Source organism: Grammomys surdaster, unplaced genomic scaffold, assembly GCF_004785775.1.
Source record: "Grammomys surdaster isolate TR1022 unplaced genomic scaffold, NIH_TR_1.0 125979, whole genome shotgun sequence".
Classification (NCBI taxonomy): domain Eukaryota; kingdom Metazoa; phylum Chordata; class Mammalia; order Rodentia; family Muridae; genus Grammomys; species Grammomys surdaster.
The window spans coordinates 1,874,107-1,896,086 of record NW_021620795.1 but is presented as its reverse complement, the minus strand read 5'-3'; the positions used below and the strand labels follow the sequence as shown (position 1 = coordinate 1,896,086).

General features: G+C 36.7%; 1 protein-coding gene across 1 annotated transcript in view; it reads right to left on the bottom strand.

Annotated features, from left to right (window-relative positions):
• The window catches only part of Dnah12 (dynein axonemal heavy chain 12), a 157,228-nt gene extending 136,257 nt beyond the window's left edge, over nucleotides 1–20,971 (bottom strand). The window contains exons 1-12 of the mRNA XM_028754113.1: nucleotides 20,802–20,971; nucleotides 14,735–14,816; nucleotides 14,403–14,429; nucleotides 13,371–13,560; nucleotides 11,908–11,980; nucleotides 10,766–10,924; nucleotides 10,364–10,559; nucleotides 8,355–8,543; nucleotides 7,355–7,511; nucleotides 6,529–6,620; nucleotides 2,125–2,303; nucleotides 808–943 (exon numbers count right to left, since the gene is read on the bottom strand). Coding sequence (XP_028609946.1) covers nucleotides 808–943; nucleotides 2,125–2,303; nucleotides 6,529–6,620; nucleotides 7,355–7,511; nucleotides 8,355–8,543; nucleotides 10,364–10,559; nucleotides 10,766–10,924; nucleotides 11,908–11,980; nucleotides 13,371–13,560; nucleotides 14,403–14,429; nucleotides 14,735–14,816; nucleotides 20,802–20,971 — 1,650 coding nt within the window. The remainder of the gene's footprint in view (nucleotides 1–807; nucleotides 944–2,124; nucleotides 2,304–6,528; nucleotides 6,621–7,354; nucleotides 7,512–8,354; nucleotides 8,544–10,363; nucleotides 10,560–10,765; nucleotides 10,925–11,907; nucleotides 11,981–13,370; nucleotides 13,561–14,402; nucleotides 14,430–14,734; nucleotides 14,817–20,801) is intronic.
• Nucleotides 20,972–21,980: the final 1,009 nt, after the last annotated feature.

The window sequence follows — 21,980 nt, the reverse complement described above, 5'->3', positions numbered from 1 at the left end:
TCCTTGTGCTTGTGCAGGAAATTTAGAAACTAAATTATTGAACACTGATATGATATCAGAAAAGGACTACACTGAAAGGAAAGTAAGACGAAAAAGGTGACGTTAACTGATATTAACACTGGTAATGTGCAAAAGCATACAAACAAGATGACTCCTCTTCAATAAATATCAAAGTCAGGCCAACTATATGTATTAGAAACACACACTTAGTTGGCAAAGCTATAAAGGAGAGTAGGAAAGTGATAATCAAAACGAGGACAGTGTTCACACACTGACAGGACGGGCTGTGATGATGGGCATCTGTGGTGTTGCTTCTATTCTTTCCCTGGGTAGGAATTACTCATTTTAAAAACATCCTAAAGTGGGGGAGATATCCGGGGGGGTCTCCACCCTCTCGGAAGAGAAGGGAGGGGGAGGGGGAAGTACTGTGGGAAGGGGTGACTGGGAGGGGGCAGTGAGCAGGATGTAAAGTGAATAAGTAAAAATAAATAGAAACAGGGTGAAATGGGTACAGAACCTTGTTGAGGTTTTAAGACTACTACTGGATGTAGAGAGGCAAAAACGTTTTCTTAGTGTTAAGAATATGCACATAATTGGTGAAAATCAAGAACAGCAAACACACCACTTCAGAGAAAATCACACAGAAGACTACATGGGAGGAGACGAAAGAGAGCAGTGATGTGACTAGAACAACAGATGGAACCTTCTGAGTTGGTCTGCTTTTTGACCTTGACCTGGGTATGTCAATACTCCTAACTCACCTCACGCTGGTTTCTAAGTTTTTGGTTTTTGGTTTGTTTGTTTTACCTGGATCCTTAGAGCCAAGTCATGAATTCCTATGGTTCGAGCTCTTTCTACGTAAGCGATTAGTTCCATCATTTCTTCTGTTGTCTCAGGAACTCGTAGAGCATGCTCTTTAATTGCTTCAAATTCACTGCAAATACTGACAGAACATTCAGACTTACTATACTTATGGCAAGTAATCTGTAGCAGATTTAACAAATATGTGCTATTGTTGCTATAAAATAGAAATCTCTATGTTAAAAACAACTGGCTGGTTTATTAAAATATCATATAATATTTAAGCTTAGCTTGTCTGAGGTCACCATAGATCACATCAATAAAAACAAAGCTAATATTTTCAAATGAAAATCTGGCATGATTTTTTTTCTGGTGATCTTAAACTCTCCTCAAGATTGAGATAAGCAACGTAGCAGATCTTAAATGTAACAGTCCTGATATAATCCTGCCTCAGCTGCTACAAGAGTGCTGTTTGGTTTTGTCAGTTTGACGCAAACTGGGGTCTAATGAGAGGAGGAGACCTCAACAAACAAAGGACTTGCTTCCATCAGACTGGCCTGGGGTGTGTTGATTGATGTGGGAGAGCCCAACCCACTGTGGATGGTGCCATCCCTGGGCCGATGGTCCTGAGCAAGGCAAGAGGAACAAGCCAACCACTTAGGCAGCCATTTTGTGTTTCTTTACTTCCTGGCTCAAGGTTCCTGCCTTGAGTTCATGTCCTGACTTCCTTCAATGATGGAATATGATCTGTAAGCCAAATAAACCCTTTTCTCCCCAAAGTTGTTTTGGCCCTGGTATTTATTACAGCAATGGAAGGTTACTAATTTTGTGAATTTAGGCAACCTTCAATATCCAGTTTCTGTATTTATAAAACGAAGCTATTAACGCATCCTGATGGAATATGTGATACAAGAATGAAAATATGTATGAATGAATAAAGGTATGAATGAATGAATGAATGAATGAATGAATGAATGTAGCACAGTTAAATAGAACCTGTGAAATGGAACAGTGTAGCAAATAAGGAGATCAAATCCTTGTTTAAATATTTTAAACTCTATGATACCTTAGAATATCCTATGTAGAGAAGTATGAATCTAGGTATCCTGTGTCATTATTTAACAAAGCTGTATTTTTCAGATTTGCCTTCCTATGCCTTAAAATGTTTGTATTGTTAAGCCACCACTAGAAATATCAAAAAAAATCCAGCTAGGCTGGAAAACATCCATGTATATTTTTAATCTTCTGTTTTTAAACAAGAGTAATTTTGATGAACTGTTTTTTGGCCCTGTTATTCTGAATACAGTAATTAATTTTACTTACGCTTCATTTTCTTTTCTATGTTTTGAAGCTATGTCATTTAATAAAATGTTTGCAAAGGCTCTTGCTTTATTCGTCAAGCCTATCTTCAAGTCTTCACAGTCCAAACGAACCATAGGATAATGAGCCCACTGAGGCAAAAGCATTATTTCTGAAGCAAGATTGAAAAATTTTTCTATAAACTTTAAAGAAGAGTGTTTAAAAAAAAGTTAGAATTTTATAATTAGTGATTTTATAGAACTATATTATAATGAAATTCTTAATTGTGTAATATATTATACTTGCTAAATGACTCTTATTTCTTTTGATATACAAACCTGTTTTCTCTTGGTGTCAAGACTAAACCCAGAGCCTGAAGATTCTGGCCATGTGAGCTTCATAGCCAGTGCCCAAACATTCTCACTCTTTTTATGGTGAAATTCAATCTACTAGTAAATACCAAGTGTGCTATAGCCTAAAATCTGCATATTTTGCAATATTTCCTCAATTAAAAAAATATGCCCAGAGTTACATCATTCCTGTTTAGAAACAAACCTATATTATACAACAATGTTTATAGCTGCATATGTTTGGTTTTGGCATTATTGAATATCTCTCTGAAGGTTCTAATTCAATCTTTAGGAAAAGAAATATAAGAAACCTTTTGTGTATGCTAAAAGCCAGAGGGACAGAAATATTATGTCCTATCACGACCAAAGATTAGAGATTTTGGAATTTATGTTAACTTCTTAATACTTAAACTCTAGGATGATTTTCAAAAATGAAACAAAGTAATATAAAACATTGACAACACATGTTACATTTTGTGCAAGTGGAACAGGCTTGCAAACTCTGAGCAATCTTCGACTTAAAGTCACAGCCCACCTTAATGCTTCCCTCACCTTTCCTGCTCGTTATCCGTACGTACTTCACCCACAGCCAAACAGCTGCTCCTTTTTTCATTTGTGAGAGATTTTTGTTTGTTTTTATCTCAAAGTTATCCTATTATTCTACAGCTTACAGTATTTAATGAATCGAGTTTAACCTTTTCGTTGTGAGATGGTTCAGAGGGCAGTAACTCATTTAATGAACACCTGCTTTGTTCATAGAAAAATAACAGCCAAAAAGTAAATTGTGCTGACGTTAACGGGGAACAGTGAGCACTGACGAATTTAACAATGAAGGGAAAACCACAAGACAAGCCATCACTTTAGTGCATCTCATGTTAACTTGTCATGAGACAAAATTACACAATGCTAGGTTTACAAAATACAAAGATGCTAGGAGGCGGGGATGAAAAGCCCTATATGACACAATCTCCCTATACTCTACTATACTCATAAACATATTCAAGAAAATAGAGGAAATAGAAGGAAAAATGAAACTCATCAAAAAAGCCTGGAACACAGAATCTGAAATGAGAATGACACTTTACTGTCAGAGAGGAGCACAAAGAGCAAAACAAAACCAGAAAACCAGCTATCATACAGCTATCATAAGACCGCACCTATCAGTAATTAATCAATGTGTTAGGTTCTACAACCTAAAGACAAAGTGACTGATAGGCTGAAGAGACGACTCAATGGTTAAACTGCTTGTTGTGCAGCATGAGGACCTAAGCTTGATCCTTAGCACTCAGGTGAGGCTGGGTATAATAGCGTGCTCATAGTCCCCCTTTCTTCTCATAGCAATAGCATAAGTCATATGAACAGACCACACAGCAAAGCCCAACTAACTTTGAAAACTTGGAATCCTATAGAATATGAAATGAGACTAGAAATCCATAAAGAATTCTATGGAAACTATACAAATACATGGAAATTAAACAACTTATTTTTAAATAACAAGTGGATCAATCAATCAATCAATAAGGAAACTTAAACTTTCTTTTTCTTCTACGTCAGTGAGATTGCTCAGTGGGTAAAGGCACTTGCCACCAAACCTGATGGCCTGAGTTTGGTCCCCACATGGTAGAGATAGAACTGACTCCTATGGGTTTTCTCACTCCACAGAAATGCTACAGTAATGTACACACACACACACATACACACACACACACATGTAAAAAGAATATTCCTTCTTTCTTCCTTCCCTCTTTCTTTTTTTGTTTGGTTGTTGTTGTTGTTGTTGTTGCAGTTGTTTAATACTGGGCTTGTTGCATGGCAGTCTACCATCAAGCGACATTTATGCTTTCTATTTTGAGGTCTCACATGAGTAAGCATGACACGGAACGTTAGAATGAAGAGCAAGATCCTGTGGTCATCTCAGTGTCTGCATGAGCAGACTTGACAAGGCTGGGCAAAGTGTGGCATGCCTGTCCTCTGTTGCCAACAAGAAAGAAATACTAGGTGGGCTTTTAAAACGTGTTTTCTTTTGTATTTGCATCATTGTGCTTCCCTACATGACTTTCTCATACCTTACCCCATGTTACTTCCCTGTCCTTTTTTCCATTTATTACTTTTGTTTGGGATGGGAAGGGGAAAAAAATACAGGCAAGAGAAAGACCTAAGAACAGGTAACTTTTTAAAAAAAAAATTCCTAAATAAAAAGTATTGTCAAATAATGAATGACTAAAGAACTCAATTCAAATGATGAAAAATTCGTCAGTGTGGATTAGAAATTCAGGTAAGAGAAAAATATTCCAAAAAATTAGAAACCATGGAAATTAAGAACTCACTAAAATAATTTAAGAAATTTGGTGGAAAGAATGATCCCATGCTGTGGACTATATCAAATAGACATATGGTTTCTGTAGTTTGTCTTGTTTTTATTCCTAATTGTATTACATTTTGATTTGTTAACATATAAGAAACTATTTCAGTCTTTTTAAAACTTCCTTTAGCTTTTGAGATTATAATTACATCATTTCCCCACAAACCCTTATTTGTTCTGTTTCAAATTGATGGCCTCTTTTTTAAAAATTAATTATTGTATGTTTCTTCTCTATTCTCTTCTATATCCATACAAACATCTACTTCAGATCTGAGCTCAGCTGGGGATGGTACTGTGTTCCTGTATTTCTTGCATTTGAGAGGTAGGGACAAGAGAATCAGGCATATAACACAGGCCAGCCTGGGCTACATACTAAGTTTCAGATCAGCTTGAAGTTTAATTTTACTGACTCCTCTAACCTCCATATGTCACAGTACATGCACACATACTCAAATAAATAAATAAATAAATAAATAAATAAATAAATTCTATCTTAAAATGTTTAAATAAAATTTTATTAACTCAGTACATGACTGAATTAATAATTAAAATAGTTATAAGGTAAATCAACTAACATGATGTTTTGGATAAGAAATTCTATTTACATTATTTGAAGCATTTATTCTTAGAGCAGAAATATCCTAATTAAATAAAATTCATTATACATAAACAGAATTATCCTTCAGAGAACTATCCTATCCAAGTTAGCATGTCTATTCACATTGTGATTGCCCAAGTCTTGTTTCTGTAGCTATTTCTAGGAGAGACAGTCTCACAGCATGGTGTATGGCATTGTGGCTCCTACATACTAATGGCTGAAAGAGGGAGAACTAGAACTGTGACCCCCCCCAATTGACTATCCAAGATAAAGTGCTCAATCCTGGAACCACATACATACAAACAACAAAAAGAAGACAGTGGAGTGGGGGTGGGGCTTGGGGGACAGTGGAGGGGGCTGGAAAGAGGAAAAGAAAGGGGAGAGTGATGTAATTATATTTTAATTAAAATGCATTAAAAAACAGTTGTCTATAATGGTTTCAGTTGGTCCAAGTGCAGAGAAAAATTGTGAGATGCCCAGCCTCAGTGGATACATTTATAACAATCCCTGCATCTGAGGCTCAGGGAATATTGTGAGAGAGAGGCGGGAAGACTGCAGAGCCAGAGGATCAGGAAATGTGCTGTGAGGTTGTGTCTCCTAGAAGTGACAGGGAAGGTACACCCAGGATGTGTCAACAACAAGGCCTACAAAAGAACAAGACCAATAGACATGCTTATGTGGAAAGGGAAAATCTCAAGGAATGGTGGAGGCACCACAGACAAAACTGTACAGGTAACTGAGGACTGCTGAGAGAGGGGGATTAACTTTCCCAGAGGACAAATCCCCTAATTGGTTATCCAATACCAAATGGTCAGCCCTAAAATTATGTACAAGCAAACAACATTAATGGACTCAGCATATTTTATTTATTTATATTTAGGAATATATATTACACATATAATATATATTATATACACATATATGCTTATATATATGTGTGTGTGTGTGTGTGTGTGTGTGTGTGTGTGTGTGTATGTATAACAAAGAAAAAGCAGCCATGAATTTGAGAAGGAATGAGGAGTATATGCTGGGGACTGGAGAAAGGAAAGGGAAGGAGGCAAATAGTGTAATTATAATTAAAATATGTGCAAATATGAAAAAACAGAATTACCACTTACCTCTGTGTACTCGTCAAAAGTATGGTTTCCTGCCTGGAAATTCTGTACCATCTTTGTTGCAGTCCCGTCAAGGAGCCAGTTGTAGTTTTTAACTGAAAATTAATATTCCAATTAAAATCTGAATAACATTTGAATATAGTAAAAGTATTTTGTATTGTCATAGAGTAGCCTACTCAGGTATGAACATATGTAGATTGCTACATTTGAAGAAATAAGAGGAAAAAGATTTAATAGCCATTGCTTTGTACACTAACCTAAAAAAGTTAATAAAAAATTTCAAAGTAAAGATTGAAGAGGCAAACCAAGTTAAACACATTTTGAAGCTAAGAAGACAAGTTTATTCAGTACATTACTAAGAGAGAATAGAGCTGTCTGCCTAGACTCATATTAAGTGTTAAATGTAGTACGATACTTGAAGCTCTGAAAGTAACTTAGAGGACTAGATTATGTCAGATAGCAGACAACTTTAGCCAAGAGCTTGTCAAAGGGCAACTATCCATTCCGATATCAGATATACTTGAGCAGTAAAATCAAACTTTTCTAAACTGTTTTCAGAAACTAACTTGAGTCCCCTTGCTTTAGCTAACTTGTCACTCCAACGCTATTCTTTCCCAGCTGTTGACTTTATCACCCTACTCCCGTTAATACTCACCCGGCAACCCAGACAACAAAACCCAAGTTTCTCAGGTCTGATCCATGACTCGGGAATCCATGCTAGTGCTAATCTCTGGCTCTTTCAAAACAGCAGAAAAAAAAAAAAACAACCCAGATATCTGATCAAATTCTAGCTAAAATGTAGAATGATAAAAATATAGTTTGTATATACCGTATGTTTTGTAATGTGCTTTTGCACCTTCTAGGTTCTGCTGTACTGCTATCCTCAGCGTACTGAGGGCCCAGTACAGCACATGTTCTGGAAGTTCTGTATCAAGATTGACAGGCGATGAAGTTCCTGACAGCCAAGAAGGTACTGTTTGGACAGTCTAACAGAAATAAAACCAAATATGTATGTAATAAATATATAACTAAACTGATCAATAACATTTTCTTTAAATTTCTGTGGTCCAAGAAAAGGCCACTAAGTGAAAAGTAATAATTTAATAGTAAGCAACCTGTAATACAACATAAAAACTTAAATTGGAGCTGACCTTGATATATGTCTGAATCCCAGCAGACTGTCTATAGAGGCTAAAATAGGAGCATGCGGAGCTCCAGGCCAGTCTAGGCTACAAAGTGACACAATGTTTCAAAATGTAAAAACTCACAAACAAAACAACCACCACAAAAAAACAAAGCACCTTAAGATTAGTTAGTTTTCTATCATTTTACTATTTATTAACTATATCAGTATTTATTAACTACATCAAGGTGTGGTAATACTAAAAAGCGTTAGAAAGAAGAAATATGACTCAGATATTGCTTTGTTTTTGAGACAGAGTTTTTCTATGTATCCCTGGTTGTCCTAGAACTCTCTTTGAAGACCAAGCTGGCCTCAAACTCATAGATCTGCTTGCCTCTGCATCCCAAGTGCTGAGATTAAAAGTGTATGCCATCATGCCTTAGATTTTTTTTTTAAAACATTACAACTTAGTACCAAGAAGACACACACAAAAGCATTAGTTCAGAACAATAGGAAAAAGATCAAAAGAAGAAAAACATCTCCAATTAACATGTTTTCAAAGAAAAAATGCATTTTATAACTTAAAATAATTTTGAGGGAAATAAAAAGCCACAATATTTTATGTTTATATAGAGTACAGTGAAATTCAATTCAAATACTAAAATACAGCAGTATAGGGACACAGAGGTTAAGAAAGAAGTAATACCTGCAGAGTTTCAGATATCCGTTCTATCAATCCCAAGACAACATCTTCTAAATCTTGAAAAGTGGGATAAAATTCCATTTTATCATCATCAAATGTCAATTCCATCTTAAATATTGGAAGCCTGTTTAGATATCTTGAATCAAAGAGTGTTACGAATTCTTCTACAGTTCTCCATAAGAGATCCTTTAGCTACGTGATATCAAAAGTAGCATTATTTCAGAAAGTATAAATTCAATCTTTACCTAAAATGAATTACTGTGTATAATTACATGAACTCTATAAACTTGGTTACTCCTGGAGTCATAACCATTCCTAATAAATGTCTTAACAATAAATAGAAAGCCAGGCAACGGTGACATATGCCTTTAATCCAGCACTCTGGAAGCTGAAGCAGATGGATCTTTGTGTATAAGCCTTCCTGGTCTATAGACTGAGTTTTAAGACAGCCAGAACTATGTAGAGAAACCCTGTCTTGAAAAAAATCAAATCAAATCAAACATAAAAATAAACAATAAATAGCATAATATTTGCAAACCAAATTTTTGTAGTAGAATATCAGCACTCTAAAAATAGCTGTGCAGAATTTCCACATTTATTAGTAAGTTTGTCCCTGGCACATAAAACATTTCAAAAGAACAAACAATATGGAGAAGTCTAGGGATTAGAAAGGCTTACATACAGAGGCAAGAGTGGACAATGGCCTGCTACTAAAGACAGCTCCTACAGTGAGAAGGGCCAACTGTCAAATAATTACAACTTTGAGGAGTTGCTAAACTTTGAGAAACATGAACTCTACATGATGAAAATGTTTATACTGCAGAAATCAATAATCAGAAGAACTCAGGATACTTTTCCCTTTTCCTTCTGGAGAGCCAGATTTCCATCACACTACCCTTCCACATGCAAGGGCAGAACCATGGTAACTTAGAAATATACACAATGTTTCTAAGTATGAAAAGTGCATTCTTACTTAGAATCAACTGTTGTATAGTTAGCCTGGAAGACATGCATGAATCTGAACAATCTTCCAAATGGGCTTCATGTTTTCTTATCAAATAACCATAGTCCTCAGGAGAGTAAAGCAGGAGGAAAGGAAACTGAATACTCATTACTGTGTTGGATATAGCTACCAATTATGTACTGTGCCCTCCTAAGGAAGCAAGGTAGAACACGTGAACTAGAGCTCTTAACTGAAAAGGAATGTTTTCATTCAAAACTAGTATTTTAGAGTTGTGTGTCTAAAGTAGTAGATATTTAAGGGGTCCATAAAGCAATTGTACAAGATTAATATTCTCTTTATGTTTATCCACTAAAGATGATAAAAAACATTTTGAAATAAGCCTTTCATGAGAATGAAGCATAACGATCTTAGAATTTAATCAAAAATATATTTACTAGGCTAGTCTTTTTGCTAACATACTGATGTTAAACTAGAGTCTGGCTGCTCTTCCAGAGGACACCAGGTCCAATTCTCAGCACGCACATGGCGGCTCACAGCTGCCTGTAACTCCAGAATCCAACACCTACACACATGCAGGCAAAACACCAATACACATTAAACAAACAAACAACAAATAATGTGTGTGTGTGTGTGTGTGTGTGTGTGTGATATGTACTTGAAGATAGGCATGTTCTTGACATGGTATATGTATGTGCCAAGGTATTGATGTGAAGGTCAGAGGTCAACTTTTGGGGAGTCAGTTCATGTCCTTCACTTTGCTGAGGCAGGGCCTCTCTTGTTTCCGTTGTGGCACTGACTAAGTAAGCTTCTGAGCAGTTCTAATAATCTTGCTGCAGGATTGCAGATGCATGTTGCTGCATACATTCAGCTCTTACACAGATTCTAGGATAGACCCTGGGTAGTTTGTGCCAGCTGTGTGGCCTACTGAGCCATTTCTCTGGCCTTCCTTAACTTACTTTTTAAAAATTACTTAGCACTGTGCTTAAATGGATTTTATTTAAAGTATTGGCTTCTAAGTATTCAAGATACATATATAGCACATATATACCTGATTTGACATAAGTATGGAAACACAGTTATAAAAGGAATCCAATTTTTCAGGCTTGATGCCTTCTAGTGCCTCCTTCTTAGTAAAGAGATTTATAACCTTTGGATACCATGTGTTCATTATCTTCTCTTCTGATTTTTTAGCTTGAATTGATAGATCATTTCTCAGTGCTTCACAATCAATTGGACCTCTAGCTCTATTGATGAACAAAAGAAAATAATTCAGGCAAATGACAAATCGGTCTTGATATACAGTTGTTGGATCAGATGAGATCTAATTTTAAAGTTCTAAAATATAAAGAAAGGCTTAGAGATGTATAAATCAGTTTTAAAACAAATATAATAAAATATGCCAAAGAGTCATTCAACTTTTAAGTTTTAACTAATATATATAAAATTTTACCTAATTCCTGTTAAGTCCAGCAGAATTGTTTTAGCAAATGTTGTATAACCAAGCTCCAGTAAAGTTTTCATAGTTGGATGAACAATGTGCAAATTAGCTAATATTTGACTTCTTGCCTGCACAAAGTTAGAATGCCAAGGATTGGAATAATCTAGTCCTCTGGAAAAGCAAAGCATCACATTAAACATGATTGAAATAACATATCACACGCTTTGAGAAATTAACGTTACAGTAGAAACTGAGGGTTTGGAATAAGGAATTATGGTCAGTAATGGAAGTCTTTTGAGTCTGAGCACTCAGTTTTGAAATTGCACTTTATCTTCAGAGGAAGGAGAGAATTTGTGGCTGAAACAGACTCGTGGCTCACATGTCCTGTTAACTTTTACTTTACTCAGGGGTTTGTGGCCCCACGAGGAGAGCAACAATAACAACCAATCAGAGCTCCCCAGAGCCTAAACCACCAGCCTGGGAGCACATAGGGAGGGACCCATGGCTCCAGCTGAATATGTAAGGGAGGATGGCATTGTCAGGCATAGGTGGGAAAGGAGATCCTTGGTCCCATGAAGGCTGGACACCAAGTGTGGGGGAATTCGAGGGTGGGGAGGTGGGAGGTGGGGGGTGGGTGGGGACACATCCTCATGGAAGCAGGAGGAGGGGGAATGGGGTAGGGGGATAGCATCTGAAATGTAAATATAATATCCAATTTAAAAAAAAAAAACTTTTACTTTGCTTTAGATCAGCTACCCAAAATACAAAAGTAAGAACAGTTTTAGGTTTATGGAAAGAAATCTTTCCAGCATATATCAAAGATTGGTTTATTATTGCTATTATTAGATCAAGTTTCATGTAAGTCACTGCATAGCTGAGGTTAGCTTTGAACTTCTGATTCTCCTGCCTCCATATTATGAGCCCTAGGGTCATGGGTGTAAGATACCTTACAACATACATTAGATTACATTTAAGTATTTTTCATACAGGTGAATGTAAGTAGAACTAGGTGATTAATGTGGAGAATGTCTTTGGAGACTTTTAAAGAAAATATCTTTGAGCTTCATGATTGTAGACTTGAATGTAAGATCAGTTCATTTTTAAATTGCATCCAAAGCTAGATGTTATACCATTTTTAAAAATAATTTACTTACTCAGGAGATTCAGGCAAAGGGCCCCCTTCATCTTCAAGCCATTTAACTGGAGGCTTCACAAGAACACTCTGAACTAAAATACACATACATTAATATTTCCTGAAAATCCTTGTAAGATCTATACTCTAAGTCAGTTTTTTAAAATCTAAGTCTCTAACTTGATATTGTAAGGTAGAATTTACTGTACATTAAAATAAGTATAAGGAAAAACTCCCTTTCTTGCACAAAATCAAGCTCCTAGCATTATTTTGGCCTTCTTTGGAAGGTGAGTTCCAATACAGGAACACTCCTTAAATCTCAGTCCTTTGCGCTGGGCGGTGGTGGCGCACACCTTTAATCCCAGCACTCGGGAAGCAGAGGCAGGTGGATTTCTGAGTTTGCGGCCAGCCTGGTCTACAGAGTGAGTTCCAGGACAGCCAGGGCTACACAGAGAAACCCTGTCTAGAAAAACCAAATAAATAAATATCTCAGTCCTTTGCATTCTGTATGTTCAAAGATCATTGGTATGACCGTTTAAGAAATTCATTTTAAGATAGCTACCAGGGATTGGGGGAAATGGGAGTTGGGGAAATGTTGGTAAAAGGTTAGAGAATTTCAGCTAGCTAGGAGGAACATGTTGAAGAGGACTGTTTTAAAATATTGTGAAGATAGTAAAAAATAACACATTGTTTACAAATACTTAACAGTACTTTTAAGCATTTTCAGCACATGCATGAAATACATGTTAACTGGTTCACCTTAAAATGTTTAATTTAGTTTAATTAATTTAATGCATACATTATTTGGAACCATATCATATGGCTGCGAAGTGATACTCTGTCTCACAAGCAACAACAACAATACTCCAATAAAGACTGCAAGGACTAAAACACATTAATGTTTCTGAAAATTATAAAATTAGGATAGCTAAAACCATAGAGACAAAATGAGTAATAAAATAGCAATAATATTAGCTGATAAATATAAAAGGTACCCTTAAATTACAAAGTCTTTAGACTGCAGTGTCAAAAATAAAACTGTAGGTAGAAATTATATTGAAAAAACACATGCATTTAAAATATATAATGTTCAATATTCAACTTACTTCTACTATTTTGTCTTATTTTGGTTTCTGTTTGTTTATTTGTTTGTTTTGCTTTGTGTATTTTCTTAAACAGGGTTTCTCTGTGTAGCTTTGGCTGTTCTGGAACTCACTGTGTAGACCAGGCTGGCCTTAAACTCAGATATCTGTCCAATTCTGCTTTTCAAATTCTGGGATTAAAGGTGTGCGCCTCCACTGCCAAGGTTGTTTTGCTTTTTTGAGATAAGATCTCATGTAGCCCAGGCTGGCCTCAAACTCACTGTGCAGCTGAGGGTGACCTTGAGCTCTTTCTCCTCACCACCTCAGCTCTCAAGAGCTGGTATTACAGATGTGCGCGCATGGGGCAGCGGTAGAAGCTTGGTGTATGCCAAACGTTACTTACCCAAATATCTCTTCATGCTCTTTTCAAAGTCCACTGAGACCTCATTTATGAGACTTCCAAGCAGTTCTTCTCTTTGTTTCCCTTCCTTTAGGTGCTCAGGTATCAGCATCAACATGTGGTCCAGCCATTGTGGCTGGATAGGTACTATAGGGCTACTCTCCACACACTGCTTCATGAAAATGTAGTTTAACTTTGAAACATTAAAAGAGCAAGAAAAATGGCCAGCATGATTTAGCATTTCAGTCTGCTGCCTAAGTTCTGTTTTCTAAAACATCTTTCAGAATAAAAAAAAATTCTAAAAGTCTCTCACACACATACACATAGGAAATAATAAATGTAATGTGTTTTTAATTAGATAAAACAAACCAAAACTCTTGACTACTAAAAAGAGGTTCTTCCATAATATTCTCAAGTCATAAGGACGTTATATTTACAGGCCTGGATCCCCGTAAAATCCTAATGGACTTAGAAAATGTATAGCCTATCTGCAAACATGCTCCACAATTCCCTCTTAGATATAAGCAGCGCCAAAAGTTTCTGTATCCTTTACTATTAAATAACTCTTACACGTTGTCCCGTGTCCACCAGTCATTTCACAGCCCACACTGTTACTCATGCAGTGTCTCTAAGACAAAGTTCTAGCACTACCTGGTACGTATCTAGTATCTAGTACCCCTCATTAAGTACTTGTTAAGTGAAAATAAACATTATATCAATATTAGGATAATTATTACACTAATTCTATGAGAGAGATGCATTTCTTTTATAGCTGCTATTTTAAATATTTTTTAATAGTTTAGAATAAGAACTAAAGTATTTATACATATATATAATCCTCAAATAAGGGATGGAAACATAAATACAACTCTTGAAAACCTCATTTGTAGTCCACCATATGCTTACACCTTTGGATAGAGAAATATAAATCTGTTTAGACTTCTTCCCTAGGAGGAGACTTGGTAGATGGTCTTAGAAGAACACTTTGTAGTAATTATTTTGAACATTTTCAAGACAAAAAAAAATCCAACTCACTCCTTTTTTCTTAATTGCACTGGTCATCTGTCAAAAAATAAAACCACAAACAAGAAAAAAGGATGAATTTTAAAACATTTTAATCAAATAAAATCTTAAATATACCTGTTCTTTTAAAAAAATGAGTTCTAAAGCCATGCTGTGGTGGCATGTGCCTTTAATCCCAGCATTTGGGAGGCAGAGGCAGGAGGATCTCTGAGTTTAAGCCTAGCCTGATCTACACAGAGAAACCCTGTCTCTAAAAGCAAACAAACAAAACAAACAAACAAAGACTGCTATTGAGATGCTTATAAGAAATAAAATTGTACAGGGTTGTTAAGGAGAGAACTCACAGTTGGAGGGTAGTCTGGCTCTGGTAATGGAGGTATTCTTTTATCCAGGGTTTTGTCTAGACTTTTTTTAGCTCCAGAAATTCTGAAATTTACAATTAGAAAATTTTATAATAAAAATGGGCATTAATTCCTAAAATACTTTAAGTTGAACATTTTAGACATCTATATTAATACTAAACAGAGAAATCTTCACGAAACCTTTATCTGACTACATTTTTATTTATTTACTAATTAATTAATTTATTTATTTTCAAACTTGAACTTACTATGTATTGAAGCTGGTCTGCAATTCATGGCACTCTACTGTCTTAGCTTCCCAGGGTGTTGAGATTACAGGTATGAGTCATTATGGCTGCCTCTGACTGAACTTTTTATGAGAAACAAATCCTAGTGGCTACTACCAATGATATCTTAAATTTTAAATTATTCAAGAATACCATAAAGAAGCAATACTAAAAATGAAATCATTTTCAGTTATAACTTACTGATAGCTTATAAATGAACCCTGATATAGACTATGCCATCCTCTGTTTAAATGCCAACAAATCAGAGAAAGCTTTCCTTACACCCTGTATTAATATCTCTTGAAGACTTCATAAAGCTCTCTCTCAGCTTACATGCCATAGAGGCTGAGAAGACAAAGAAAACAAACTGGGGACATGGGAGTCATGGTCACATGGCACGAACACTGCAAAGTCTTAAGAGACCATCACAACGCTGGTGGCATGACAGAAGCTGAGGAAAAGAAATATATCACATTTAACTTCAGTCTCTTTTTTTACATAAAGAAATACATGGAAGGTCTACTTTCATTATTAATATAGTCCTGTGGTTGGGAACTTGAGGCAGTATATTTTATCAAGCAGCAAATGAAAGTGATACAGATCTGAAAGACCCTGTCTTGAAAACAAAACAAAAACTGTCTGGTCATCCATGCATTTCTGCAAGTAGTACCACTTTCTACTTTCATTTACTGCTTATTAAAATATCGCTAATAATTTCCTGTCAAGTTCCTGTTTACAACGTTTGGCCGCCCTTCCTCAGTCACTCGCTCGATCACTTCCTCCCCCTCTCCTTTCCTTATATCCCTGGCTGATCAGGAACTTGGTCTGTAGACCCACTGGTTACAAAGATCCACCTGCCTCTGCCCCTCAAGTGCTAGGATTAAAGGTATGCACCACCATACTTGGCTTATTTGGAATAATTTAAAGGCATCTACTGCTCTAAAATAGACCTTGAATTCCTTATCATGGCCTATAAAATCTTGAACAATCTGCTCCAGTCTCCTCTTCACCTTTTTTTAAATTAATTTTTTATTGGATATTTTACTTACATTTCAGATGTTATCCTCTTTCCCCATTTCCCCCATCTAGCCACCCAGAAACCTCCTATCTCATCCCCACTCCTCTTGCTTCTACCCACCCACCCAGTCCCACCTCCCTGCCCTCAAATTCCCCCACACTGGGGCATCCAGCCTTCATGGAACCAAGGACCTCTTCTCCCATCTATGTCCAACAAGGCCATCCTCCTTTACACATATAGCTGGAGCCATGGGTCCCTCCCTGTGTGCTCCCAGGCTGGTGGTTTAGACTCTGGGAGCTCTGGTTGGTTGGTGTTGTTGCTCTTCTCATGGGGCCACAAAACCTTTCAGCTCCTTCAGTCTTCTCTCTCACTCCTCCATTGGGGACCCCATGATCAGCTCAATGGTTAGTTGTGAGCATCCGCCTCTGTATATGTCAGGCTCTGGCAGACCTCTAAAGAGACAGCTATATCAGGCTCCTGTCAACATGCACTTCCTGACATCCACATCAGCATCTGTCTTTGGTGACTGCACAAGGGATGAATACCCAGGTGCAGCAGACAGCCCCTCCTTTAGTTTCTGTCCCACACTTTGTCTCCATATTTGCTCCCATGAGTATTTTGTTACTCCTTCTACGAAGGGCCAAAGCACCCACACTTTGGTCTTTCTTCTCCACGAGCTTCATGTGGTCTGTGAGTTGTATCTTGGGTATTTTGAGCTTTTGGGCTAATATCCACTTATCAGTGAGTGCATACCATGTGTGTTCTTTTGTGATTGGGTTACCTCACTCAGGATATTTTCTAGTTCTATCCATTTACCTAAGAATTTCATGAATTCATTGTTTTTAATAGCTGAGCCCCATTGTGTAAATGTACCACATTTTCTATATCCATTCCTCTGTTGAAGGACATCTGGGTTCTTTCCAGCTTCTGGCTATTATAAATAAGGCTGCTATGAACATAGTGGAGCATATGTCCTTGTTATATGTTGGAGCATCTTCTGGGTATATGCCCCGGAGTGGTATAGCTGGGTCCTCAAGTAATGCTATGTCCAATTTTCTGAGGAACTGCCAGACTGATTTCCAGAGTGGTTGTATCAGCTTGCAATCCCACCAACAATGGAGGAGTGTTCCTCTTTCTCCACACCCTTGCCAGCATCTACTATCACCTGAGTTTTTGATCTTGGCCATTCTGACTGGTGTGAGGTGGAATCTCAGGGTTGTTTTGATTTGCATTTCCCTGATGATTAAGAATGTTGAACATTTCTTTAGGTGCTTCTCGGCCATTCAAGTTTCCTCAGTTGAGAATTCTTTGTTTAGCTCTTTACCCCATTTTTAGTAGGGTTATTTGGTTGTCTGCAGTCTAATTTCTTGAGTTCTTTGTATATATTGGATATTAGCCCTCTAACGGATGTAGGATTGGTAAAGATCTTTTCGCAATCTGTTTTTGCTGTTTTGTCCTATTGACAGTGTCCTTTGCCTTACAGAAGCTTTGCAATTTTATGAGGTCCCATTTGTCAATTCTTGCTCTTTGAGAATAAGCCATTGGTGTTCTGTTCAGGAACTTTCTCCCTGTGCCTAGGTATTCGAGGGTCTTCCTCACCTTCTCTTCTATTAGTTTCAGTGTATCTGGTTTTATGTGAAGGTCCTTTATCCACTTGGACTTGAGCTTTGTACAAGGAGATAAGAATGGATCGATTTGAATTCTTCTACATGCTGACCTCCAGTTGAACCAACACCATTTGTTGAAAATGCTGTTCTTTTTCCACTGGATGGTTTTAGCTCCTTTGTCAAAGATCAAGCGACCATGTGTGAGTTCATTTCTGGGTCTTCAATTATAGTCCATTGATCTTCCTGCCTGTCTCTGTGACAATAACATGCAGTTTTTATCACTAAAACTCAGAGCTGAAATCAACCAAGTAGAAACAAAAAGAACTATACAAAGTATGAACAAAACCAGGAGCTGGTTCTTTGAGAAAATCAACAAGATAGACAAACCCTTAGCCAGACTAACCAGAGGGCACAGAGACAGTATCCAAATTAATAAAATCAGAACTGAAAAGGGAGACATAACAACAGAAACTGAGGAAATTTTAAAAATTATCAGATCCTACTACAAAAGCCTATACTCAACAAAACTGGAAAATCTGGACGAAATGGACAGGCTACAATACCAGGTTACGAAGTTAAATCAGGAGCAGATAAACCATCTAAACAGTCCCATAATCCCTAAAGAAATAGCAGCAGTCATTAAAAGTCTCCCCACAAGAAAAAAAAAAAGCCCAGGACCAGATGATTTTAGTGCAGAATTCTATCAGACCTTCAAGGAAGACCTAATACCAATTCACTTCAAACTATTCCACAAAATAGAAACAGAAGGAACACTACCCAATACGTTCTATGAAGCTGCAATTATGCTCATACCTAAACCACACAAAGACTCATCACAGAATGAGAACTTCAGAGCAATCTCCCTTATGAATATCGATGCAAAAATACTCAACAAAATTCTCGCAAACCGAATCCTCTTCACCTTCTACAGTCTCCCCCAGGTTACAGTACCTTCATGATCCTGGCAGATGTCAGTTCCTGTTTCCTGACTTTGGTGGTTGCTATCTGTGTCCCTAAATTGACTTTCTCCTGTTTGACTGGAAGATTTCTTCCCATTTTTTTTTTTGTTATCCATTTAAATATTGTCTCCACAAGCTGTTCCTGTCATGCTCCTGGGATAATGTTCTATTATATTATCTTATTATTTATTTATTGTTCATACAGGATCCCACTATGTCAACCCAGGCTAGCCTTGACCTCACAATCCTCCTGCCCTAGCTTTCTCAGTACTGAGATTATAGGCATGTACCCTACACCATGCTTTCTCTATCTTGTTTCTTCAAAATACCCATCACCAGCACTAGGGAGACAGAGGCAGACAAATCTCTGATTTCAAGGCCAGCCTGGTCTACACAATGAGTTCCAGAACATGTAGGGCTACACACAAAAAAACCTTGCTTCAAAAACATAAAAAAATAAAAAGGCACTCTTCATCTAAAGCTTTCCTCAGCCTTTCTAATGCTGCAACCATTCAACACAGCTTTTCATGTAGTGGTGACCCCTAACCACAAAATTATTGCTACAAATAATGATGGGTACTTTGAAGAAACAAGATAGAGGAATCCTATAGTGGGATCCTATATGTAACCACAAAAATTTTGTTGCTACTTCATAACTGGTGTTGTTATGAATTGTAATGTAAATATCTGTGTTTTCTCCCCTGAGAAAGGGTCTGTCAATCCTCAAAGGGATCATGGCCCACAGGTTAACAACCACTGATTGAAAGAATTCCTATAACTTCGTGTTGTTGTTGTTTTTATATGATTACTGTCTTATCCTGCTGGCAAGCAAACTTGTTAAAGTCACAGTCTTTTACTATTGTTTTCTATGATCTTCCTAGTAACAGGCACAATGTATATCAGGGAATTAATATTTCCACATAAAATGATATAAATTTGTAGAAAGGATTAAAGCAATGTGGAAGGGATTCAAACACTTTCTAGACATGGTAATCCATAAATTAAATCTTAATTGCAAAGCATACCTGATAAACAGAGTGTATTAGTGGAGCCACGAGTAGCTCCTGACAGGGAAAATGGTAAACTGGTGAATAACATCCTGAGAACTCTTGTCTAAATCTTCTAAAAGAACAAGCAGTCTTCAGAATAAAACAGGAAGAGGCTAGAAGAGATGGCTCAGAAGTTCAGAGCTCTTGCTGCTGGGTTTGGTTCCCAGCACCCATGTTGGGCAGCTTACAACTGCTAGGGTAGATATGATGTTCTCTTATGGCCTCTGTACATGTACATTTGTATGGCATTTACATGTACGTTTGCATACACACACATTCACAAATTAAAAAGTTTTTAAGAGAATGAAGAGGTCAAAAGACCTCTAAATATATATATATGTATATGTATATGTATATAATTAAAACATATATAAGTTAAAATTCCTCATAAATTTAGCTTTAAATATGAGTAAGTGAATGATGAGATAAGTTATATAATTCCAAACCTGTTAACTATAAAGTATAACTTTCAAAACTTAATTATTTTTGACAATATGATCATTGACAATGTGGCAATAAAACTTAAGTCAGTTGTAAAACCTCTTATAAAAGAGTTTGAACAAAAAGGGAAATTCCTGATTCATTTTCAAAAATTAGTACAGTTAATAGCATAATAGCAGACACAATAACAAGATACTTGAATTGCAGAAACAGACCACTTGGGCCCAAACTTCAGGTATATGAGCAAATTACTTCTCTGCCCCTTAATTCACTCATTAAAAAAAATATAGCTTGAGGCTGGATAAATGGCTCAGGACCCAAGTTTGACTTCCAACACCCACATGGCAGCTCACAAACTCTAGTTCTTTTTTCTGACTTCTCTGGACTCTTGCATATACATGCTATACACACATAAACTTAGACACATACATACACACAAACACATATATAATATTTTTAAAATAAAAATTTATTTCATCAAGGTGCTGTGAGAAGTATTGGTAAAGTAATAGGGACATTATCTGAAAAAGCAGGTACTCTACAAAATTGGCTATCATTATGATTAATTCTCAATTGCTTTTCTAATTAATTTAAATTTTAATCCTTATTTTACCCATGGACCACCTTTATAGTTTTCTAAATTTTTTGAGAAATTTAGAACACTGATCATGAAGTCCAAGCAATAATTATTTACTAATATGCTACTTACACTAACTGATTGATCTTCTTCTGCTGCTCCTTAGACCTTCTGTAATTTAGCAGCTCACTTTGTTTTGGCGTGTCGACACCTATGTTTTTTGGAGGATGAACAATGGGGGGCAACTTCAAGTTCAAAGCTTCCTTTTCTGCTGTAATGGCAGTTTTGTTAGGATCTGACATCTTGGCCTCCTAAGGATTGAAATACCTTATACCCTGAAAAAGAAAAGTTCATACAGTCATTATTGTATGAAATCAAGTCTGAATATATCCAGTGTATCTTACACAGCAGTACTGCCAACAAAATCCATAGCTGTTCAGATTCACTTACCGAGTATGTAGTGGTTAAAGAATGGCAGTTGAGATGAGTGGGCAGGAGTTCTAAACACAGCTCTGCCAGTCACTTGCTATGAAGAAATGAAGCCAGATATTTCCCCGTTACAATCCGAAATTAAGGAACTGAATTAGACAGGCTCGAAACAGGCTTCCAACTCTAAAATCCTAGGTTTGTTGTTTTCCCCTAGATGCAAACCACAACAAAAGACAACAAAATTGCCCCTCCCACAAACTGGTATTTAATATCATTAATATTTTTTTCAAAACATTATTGAATCAGTCTGTCTAACATCTTAGAAAGTGATGACTGGCAAAAAAAATAGCCATAGTTAATGCAAAGCAAATGTAAGGCATAAACACTCAACAATGTAACTATGGTATCAACTACACTTGTCCCAAATGCCCCAGGGTTTGGAGATTTTCTGCAGGCACCCAAATCATAGACCTTAGAGGGAAAGGAAGAGAAATGCAGAGAACTGGTACCTATCTTATTCTTCTCTTTTGCCACTCAGAGACAGACAAGTTTCTCCTCTGAAGCACTAAGGCAATCTGGTAGGAACAACATAGTAACCATGGAAACAGCCTTGCCTACCAGAAGGGTTGGACATAGGTTGCTAGAAGAGGCAGTTGCTGAATGAAGACTTAAACAGTTACAGTGTTTTTCACTCAAGCTAATCAAAGGCAAGTTGGTTTTAATGCAGTTGTTGCTGTTTAACTAACAGTCTTACATTGGAAAGAGTCCAGTAAATCAAGATTTTCAAATTGCAGGAAAAGGCATGAATAGAAAATTGGATCCATTGGAGAGTGTATAGATTTATATAAATATTCATTGTCTATGAACAATGGCATATTCAAG